At 36.8% G+C, this 8996-nt stretch overlaps 1 protein-coding gene across 2 annotated transcripts in view; it reads left to right on the top strand.

Moving 5' to 3' along the window:
- Positions 1-8996, top strand: part of LOC107681156 (ankycorbin-like) — a 48471-nt gene that overhangs the window by 24826 nt on the left and 14649 nt on the right. For both annotated transcript variants that reach the window (XM_016477349.1, XM_016477350.1), the window contains exons 4-7: positions 3597-3685; positions 3788-3852; positions 5838-5895; positions 6748-6818. In XM_016477349.1, coding sequence (XP_016332835.1) covers positions 3597-3685; positions 3788-3852; positions 5838-5895; positions 6748-6818 — 283 coding nt within the window. The remainder of the gene's footprint in view (positions 1-3596; positions 3686-3787; positions 3853-5837; positions 5896-6747; positions 6819-8996) is intronic.

An 8996-nucleotide genomic window follows, 5' to 3' on the forward strand; every position in this document is an offset into this window, starting at 1 on the left:
TGATGACGTGTGACGGCATAGTAGTGGTGTCCCAATTCTTAGGGGAATATTTTCACCCCTACCCCTTGACACTCTGTTTCAAGGGACAAGGGGAAGGGGTAGGCGGAGGGGTAGGGGAAGGGGAAGGGGTATAGAATAGAATTGGGATTGGGCCTTAGTGAACCGGTCGAACCAATTCACCAAATCGAACTGAATCGTTTGAAACGGTTCGCGTCTCCAGTTACTCCTAACAGTACATTGACTGGACTGCTAAAAGAGAGCCAATGATGTGATGTGCACGAGCAGAGCAGCTGGACTGAGTCTCGTCCTGCTGGGAGACGGCATCGGCCGTATGTTAAGGGGCGTAACATTTCCGTCACACGTTTGCGGTATTCGGCCAATCACAACGCACTGGATAGCTAGCCAATCAGAGCACACCTCGCTTTTTTAGAACGATGAGCTTTGTAAAAATCGACGCGTTTCAGAAAGGCGGGGCATAGAGGAGAAACAATAATGTACATTATATGGAAAATAATGTGTTTTTTTAACCTTAAACCGCATAAACACATTGCATTACACCAAATACACAACATAATGTTCTTTTTAGCAACGTCATATGACCCCTTTAAATCTAAGGATGCCTGTGATTAAGATTCATAATTTTAAAACTTTACCAAGCAAGTTTTTTTTCTTATTTTAAAGTTCACTCAAAATTCAAAAAGTTTCAAAATTCTGCCGTCATTTATTCACCCACATATTGTTTCAAATCTGTGTAACCCAAAAGAAGATATTTTGAAAAATATATCCGTTTTTTCCCCATACAATAGAAGTCAATGGTAACCAGAATGTTTGGTTGCCTTTAATGTTCAGCAGAAAAATGTCAAACAGGTGGTGGCTTTCGTTCTACTTCATAACACAAAAAAATAACAGTTTTAATTTTTGTGTAAATGATCTCTTTAAATATTGTGTTTCAGGCCAATTTAAAAGCACCAGTGATACGTGTTGCTTTAATTCTTCCAAAAACAGTGTAGTTGTTTCTGGACTGACCTTTAATAGCATTAGAGTGATGTATATTGTGTTTAAATTGCCATATTTGAATATTTAAAGTTCTTGGCTTGTTCATTTAAAGGCCAGACCTCGGTAGCTGTCGTGAGTGACATAATTATCGAGGTCATTATCAGGACATCTTGCGTAGCTTTTGCAGTTAGCTTTATTACTGCCCAAAAGAGAGATTCCAGTGCATCTTGATCCTTATCTTCTAGATAGGTTGTAATCGATTTCATGTAGATTAATGTGTTTTCTCAAGTTTGTCCTCCAAAGAGCCAATAAATGAAGAGATGTTCATGTTAATGAAGGCCCTGTTTACTTTTTTTTAGTTAGGATGCATAAAATGTATTCATTTTCAAATAAATGCTGATGTTTTGAACTTTATATTCATCTAAGAATCCTGAAAAAATGTATCATGGTTTACACATGAATATTAGGCAGTGTAAATAACCCTCTGTTATTTGAATTAGCTTCCAGGATTTATATATTATTCTTATATTATTTAATTATGTCCTTTCTTAATATTAGTTAAGTGTTTGTTATATTCTGGAATGTTACTTTGCACTCTGTAAGTTATTTAACCGATAGAGACTTTTATTTTGAAAGGCGGCTTGACGGAAATGCTCAGAGCCCGCTCACTGTGAGAAGTGTTCTTCGTTCCACTCTGTCCCAGTCATCCGGAAGACTAGATGATTCTTCTCTGCGAACATTTTTCTATGAGGCCATGGCCATTGTAAATAGCCGTCCACTCACTGTAGATAATTTAAGTGATCCCTGCAGTCCTGAGCCTCTAACCCCTAATCACCTCCTCACCCTGAAAACTACCCACGCCCTACCACCCCCTGGCAAGTTTGTCAGAGAAGACGTATATGCTCGCAAGAGATGGCGCCATGTCCAATACTTAGCGGAACAGTTTTGGGGACGTTGGCGCAAGGAGTATGTGTCTAACATTGCAACAAGACAATGCTGGCTTTCACCAAGAAGGAACATGCAAGCTGGAGATATAGTCTTGGAGAAGGCAGACGATCTGCCCAGGAATGAGTGGCGCTTGGCAGAAGTTATTGAGACTGTCGTTGACAAAGATGGTTTGGTGAGAAGAGTGAAGATACGTTTTGGAGACCGAAATCTGGGGAAGGATGGTAAACGTCTGAACAAACCATCATTAGTTGAGCGCCCAGTGCAGAAGCTGGTCCTGCTGCTGGAGGCAGCCTGAACTTCCTGACATATCCTTTGATTTAAGCAGTTTATAGTAGAACATGTTTCAGTTTTACTTTTTTACATCTAGCCTTAAACATTGGTATTTTACTTTAGAAATCATTCGTGACTAAAGTTTAAAATTTATAGTCACTCATGATTGGTGGGAGTGTAAATAACCCTCTGTTATTTGAATTAGCTTCCAGGATTTATATATTATTCTTATATTATTTAATTATGTCTTTTCTTAATATTAGTTAAGTGTTCGTTATATTTTGGAATGTTACTTTGCACTCAAGAAGTTATTTAACCGATAGAGACCTTTATTTTGAAAGGCGGCTTGACGGAAATGCTCAGAGCCCACTTATGCACAGAGATCGCGAATACGGAGAGAGAGCGCGCAAAGACGGAAACGGGTCACGGCGTTGGATTTTAGGATTAAGGACACTTTTAAGTGAATTTAAGCATCTGTTTGTTGTTTTATTTTGCAGTATTTTGTTTTGTTTTTTGACTTTGTTGTTTGGCACCTGGTTGGAAAGGAGAACAAGGTAGACAAGAACATTTACGCACTTATATACACACACATATATTGCGCATCCTGTCTCTATGCCTGTTTTATGTGTTTGTTTTATTTAAGAGTCATTTTATGTTATTTAGGATGAATGTTAGTATTAATTTAGTAATTTTGTTGCTGTAAGGTCGATTGTTTTTGTTTCATTTTTATGAATGAGAATTCATTACAATTTCCAATATTGTTTATTCATCTGTTCTAGCTCTTACGGTGTTGTGAAGTCTATAAGGACAATAAACACATAAAGGAAGACAGTACAACATCAGTGCACGAGTTAAATCCTTTATTCTTCAACCGGGCTGTCATAGGCAGCACAACTGTTTGAAAATGTGACAGTGAATACCTGAGCAGCTAAAAATTCTTCTTTGTCATCACATGATGGCATTATATTTTAAAATATATTAAAATAAAAAAAAACAGCGATTTTAAATAGCTAGTAATTTTTTTAGATTTAACATTTCATATTATTAACTGTATTTTTGGTCAAATAAATGCAGCCTTTCAAATTTTAAAGGTCTTAATGTATTTTGACAACAATGTTAATTGCTGCTTTGTGCTTGACTTGCTACACAGAATGAAAAGCATTGATCTAATGTCACTCATTCACACTAGAATGCTTTACAATTGCCTTAGGACAAGCATATATGTAGAGCATGTCATTGACCTACCTTTGAAATCAAAGAGCCCTCTATTTACTGGGTGTAGGTTACAGACAAGATGTACAAACTGACTAAATATGAGTGGTATGGCTAATCTGCAACTAAAATTAAGTGTTCATAACACTCCCCCCTCCTTTCTTTCTCAGTCTGCATGTAGCAGCCACACGAGGTCAAGCTGAGTGCCTTGCTGTTATCCTGGCTCACGGGGCTGATGTTTCTCTGCAGGATGCTTCAGGTCGGTTACAACTAGATCAATGTGTTTTCTTGCATTGCTTTTATGTTACATTAATAGCATAAAATGTAAATAACAAGTCTTGTTTTCTCCTCTTCACATCAGGGTTTACTGCTTTGCACCTTGCTGCCAAAAACAACCATTCAGAGTGTGCCAAAAAGTTGCTTCAGGTAATGTTTTCGATTGATTGTGAATCATAGACTGAGAGTTCGATGTACGCACAGAGATGGAGCGAATTCAAATGGGAACAACAGCCATGTCTGTTGCCATGCAATGTGTGCCAGCTAAACAAAGGAAGCAGATTTCGTTCTGCAGTTTCGTAAACCTCCCTCTGTGAGCTTGGAGAGTGTTGCATGTTTGGATGTGTGTGGGCAGGCTGGCATGTTCGAAGATGATTTGGTGAAGTGCCGGTTACCTTATCTAGCGTCTCTTTTATCATCATGGGCGACTCATTCTCCGCTCCATGTGATTCTACCAGAGCAGCACAGATCTGAAATATCTATGGCCTGTCAACTGTGTTCACTAATGGGTGCCAGTATTGGCTTTGCCAGTATGGATTAAAAGAGGCATTGGTATTAGCAATTTAACACTGCAACAGAAGTTGTATTCACACAGTAGGACCCCAAAAAAAGTGGTTGGGCACGGTAAGACACACTTTTATTTTAGTGTGTATACAATATTATTTTTTGGACACCAAAATCCAGAAAAATACTTTTAGTCTCAGTTTTGAACCGGCTATCTAATTTTTAACTCCTATACAACTTTTTTTTGTCAAATGTTTTGCATGAAAAGTGTGATCCGGTTATCTTTTTATAAACATAAATGCCGCTTTTTTTATCCAATTCATTTAATACATTTTAAGAATTTCAAGTAATATTTTTTTCTTTCTTCTGAACAGCAAATCTATGGTTTCACATTTATAAATTAGGTAACACTTTAGTATAGTGACCAATTCTCACTATTAACAAGTTGCTTATTACCATACTTATTATTAGCATATTGGCTGTTTATTACTACTTATAAAGCACATGTTCTGCATGACCATATTTTACATCCCTAATCTTACCCAATACCTAAACTTAACAACTACCATTCTATTAATAAGCAGCAAATTAGGAGTTTGAGGCAAAAGCCATAGTTAATAGTTTGTTAATGGCGAGAATTGGACCTTAAAATAAAGTGACCATAAATTACATTTTACACAAGAATAAATTAAATCGTAAAATATATTAAAACAGAAAACTCTTTTGATTTAAATAAATGCAGCCATGAAGATCATCACAGATTTCTTTCAAGACATTAAACAAAACAATACTGACCCCAATTTTTTGAATGGTAATGTACATTATTATTTTTGCCAGCATTAAACTTCCACCCTTAAAAGTGTTCCTCAAGTGAAAAATGAGAAGTTCACACAGCCAGGCCGGCGTTGAATTCATTAGCCTTTTTCCCCTGGAGATCCTGTGAAACAGAAGAATTAACTGCTGCACTAATGAAAGGGCCTGATAGTAGTAATTCAGTTTCATCCAGCAGTCATAAACCAAAAGTCCTTACTTGGATTCCTAAGCACAACAAATGCTCTAATGTCCCCAATGCCTTGAGATTCTGCTGAAATTTTCCATGAATATGAAAATACTTTCTAGGCTAATTTTCCCAAAGAGTAGATTGAAAGGCTAGTCATTTCTAATGACAACAAAAGAGTCTCTTTACTGGTTAAATTAAGCTTTTTTGAGGGATTTAAGAGGACATATGGAATCTTGTTTACATAATAGTGGCAGTATGGACTAGAGGGTTAATTTCTGTGAGTCAGTAATCACATTTAATTGGACGTTCCACATTAGGCACAATTTTAGGTCAGATTGGCTGCTGCAGTCAGATTTAATATACTGTATTACACCTCTCCTCTGATAATGCCTGTCAAATAAATGCCTTGTGCCTGTTCATCCATGAACACCAGCATGACATTCTGTTAAATGTTTAATAGGAACGCACATCATTAACTCGCATCAAAAAAAAAACAAAACTAAGTGAATAGTGTAGCTGTTTTGATTGAAAGGTCGTAATTGGTGTCTAGCTGTTCCTTCTGGGTAGAACATGTCATGGTGGTTTTAGATTAAGTGTTTGAAGAAATAATTTAATGTGCTTCCTTCTACAGACTAAGTGTGTGGTGGATGCGCTAGACAGCTCAGGGAGGACGGCTCTCCATCACGCAGGTGAGGTTTACTTTAACACTGAGAGGAGCCATTCAAGGACAAGCAACAGGCTTTATCTTCAGTATGACTTGTTCTCTTTTATTATTTTTGTTTAATAGACCTCTTTGAGGATTGATTGTTTGCTCAGAGTGGTATCGTGGTGTAAATGTGCACTTCCAAACATTTACCCCACGACTTTGCTGACACCACTGTACTCCCAAGCACAGAATGTTATTGTGGACCATTTGCACCAAATTGCCAGGTGTAGAGGGTAAACACACACACACAAAAACATGTTTTTAGTTATGGAGAGACACTTCGTTCAGAAAATTGCTCCCTAGCAAGCCCATTTCACTCTATAGAAAAAGTGTGGTGTAGGGGAAAAAAATTGACAGCGTGTTTGTTGATAACTGAGCCTTTTTCCAGCTCTTATGGATTGAACTGGGGTGAGATAGGCCACGAAGAGCAAGGAGCTTTCTGCCACCTGGAGGTCAGAAGTCTGCTGGAAGGATGTAATTTATCCCACAATGAAAAACAAGAAGCAAAACATGGTTTCATACAGACTACAAAGCAGAGAAATCCTTCAGTTGATTGGAGGGTGCATTTATGCCCATCCGCTGCATGAGAATAATGGCTGTGATTGGTTGAGAAATGGGACATGTTGTAATTTTTAAAGGGGTCGCTAATAATTGTTTGGAAATAAGTGCTGTCACACACTGTGAGCCTGGTTTTGGTCTCTGTGGGAAAGCTTAAAGTGTTTGCAGTAGTTACTCTTTAAGGAGTTTGTTAGCCAGCTGTTAAACTCTTGTTTGTGTCTCTGTGGGGATAAAGAACTGCTTCTGATTATCTGTCCTCTCGTTCTTTGTTCTGTAGCTGCCAGCGGAGACGCTGTGATAGTTCAGCTTCTGTGCAAGCACAAGTGTCACGTCAATCTTAAGGATTCGGTATGTATGAGTCTCATGCTGTCTGAACTGCTGAGAGAATGGCTTTCCTGTCTTTCTCTGCATGTGTTTTGCTGCTTGTGGTCAACCTCAAACATGTGCATTGTCAAACACAACTCCTCAAAGACTCTGTTCTCTGTGGGTTTGAATCCCAGTTCGGCTACATTGATTAAAATCCCCACGGCACACTTGAGGTCCCTGTTACTTTGAGATTGCTTGTCCGAGGTTGTTTTTCTGCTCTGCTCTGCTCTTGTCTTTTAGTTTTTCTTCTACAGTTTGTTTTCTTTTATTCCTCTGAGAGTCTCACAGTGCTGCTTTTAAATGGCAAAAAGAATTTGTTTTCTTTATTTACAGGTAGTAGGGATTTTATTTTCATAACTCAGACAACAACAAAAAAAAACTATCTAGCATATTTTGGTAAAAAAACATTTGTAATACCATAAAAATGTATATTGAGAGTGTTAATAACTTTTATAAATTAAATATAAATTAATATTTAATATGTTATTATAAATATTTATTAAGTATTTAAAAGTATTAAAAAAATATATATCTGTTATACATTAAATACATTCCTATCTGTTCTCTTAGAATATGTAAATATATGAAACATTCTGTACAAATCTTGTTTACGTCCAGCTTTATTTTTTAATGTTCCCAATTTTGCATAAAAATATGTGGTTGGTTAGTGTTAGCATCTGCCATTTATTTTAACTTTTAACAATCATCCCACATATGTAGTTATATATAATATAGTTTTAAGTAACTAAAATACTTCAAAACAACAGAAGAAACAAAAGAAAAATATTGGCAGTCAGGCACATCCAGGCACACTTTTTATACCTCAGTGTTTTGTTAAAAAGTTTCTTGTAATGTGAAACAATCACAATGCTAAAACTCAAGTGTTTTTTTTAATCTATTGCCCATCGTACTGACCTTATTTACCCCTCTATGTCAGGAAATCATTAATATGCATCTGACTTATCTGGGCATCTATAAGAAGTATACAAATTATTCTTATTCAACATTCTTTGGATGGTTGGAGCTTTCCCTGCAGTGTATATTTTAATTGAGAAATAAATCCACAATTATTCACAGTTATCCTTTAATAGTAGTGTTTTCTGTTAAGACCCACAGCGCTTTTATCCCAGAGATTAGACTGACTGCGGGGAAGGATGAACGACCCTGATGCAACTCCAGAGAAATATTTCATGCTAATAATGCATCAAATAGCTATGTTCTGTCAGGGGAGACTGCTGGTAGAAAGAGGCAACAGCTAAACAACGTTCATTAAGTCATCCTCTCTAAAATGTATGGTAGAGAAAGATGGTTTGTGACGGGAATGATTTATAATGAGCCGCTTTGTTATCTAGAAAACAGAAACATAACTTCCTTTAAAGTCAAGTTTCTTTTAATCCATATTTGCAGGTAGCAGAACAAAATGCAGGATATAGTTTTGCATTTTGCATGAAAAATTTCCCAGCCTCTTTTACGTGAATCAAAAGCATATATATATATATATTAGAGCCCGACCGATATGGGTTTTTTGGGGGCTGATACCGATATTAGGGAGTAAAAAAGACTGATGCCGATATTCTTTATGTGTAGGCTATATTATAGTGCAGTATAGTCAAATGTTTGGACACACTTCCCATTCGTGTGTCCAAACTTTTGACAGGTACTGTATATAGAATACAGTATATAGCCTACATAAACAGAATATATATACATAAACACATTTTTTGCCATGATAACTCAAATGTGGTGAACAAACACTTATAATGATGTGACAAACATAGGCCTATGTAGTGGAGGCAGGGTATTTAACAATTTAACAATGAACTTTATTTTTCAAAATGAGTGACATCAGTGCACTTAACAGTAAACTTCACTTCACTTATTATAAATAACTTAAAAAACACAAATAGGTAACTGTGTAGGGCAAGCAAGCAACTGCCAAACCAACGGGCAGGTTTATGCAGGAAGCACAGCTTTTCCAAATGTAAACATCTAAAATGAATAAATAATAATAATGAATAATATTTTTTCACAAATGTACTCTCTGTCAGGCCTTCCAAGACGTAGATGCGTCATTGCTCACCAATGGGTCCTCTGCAGTGAATGGGTGGCGTCAGAATGAGAGTCCAAACAGCTGATAAAAACATCACAATAATCCACAAG

Source organism: Sinocyclocheilus anshuiensis, unplaced genomic scaffold (genome assembly GCF_001515605.1).
Source record: "Sinocyclocheilus anshuiensis isolate Anshui unplaced genomic scaffold, SAMN03320099.WGS_v1.1 scaffold412, whole genome shotgun sequence".
Taxonomy (NCBI): Eukaryota; Metazoa; Chordata; class Actinopteri; order Cypriniformes; family Cyprinidae; genus Sinocyclocheilus; species Sinocyclocheilus anshuiensis.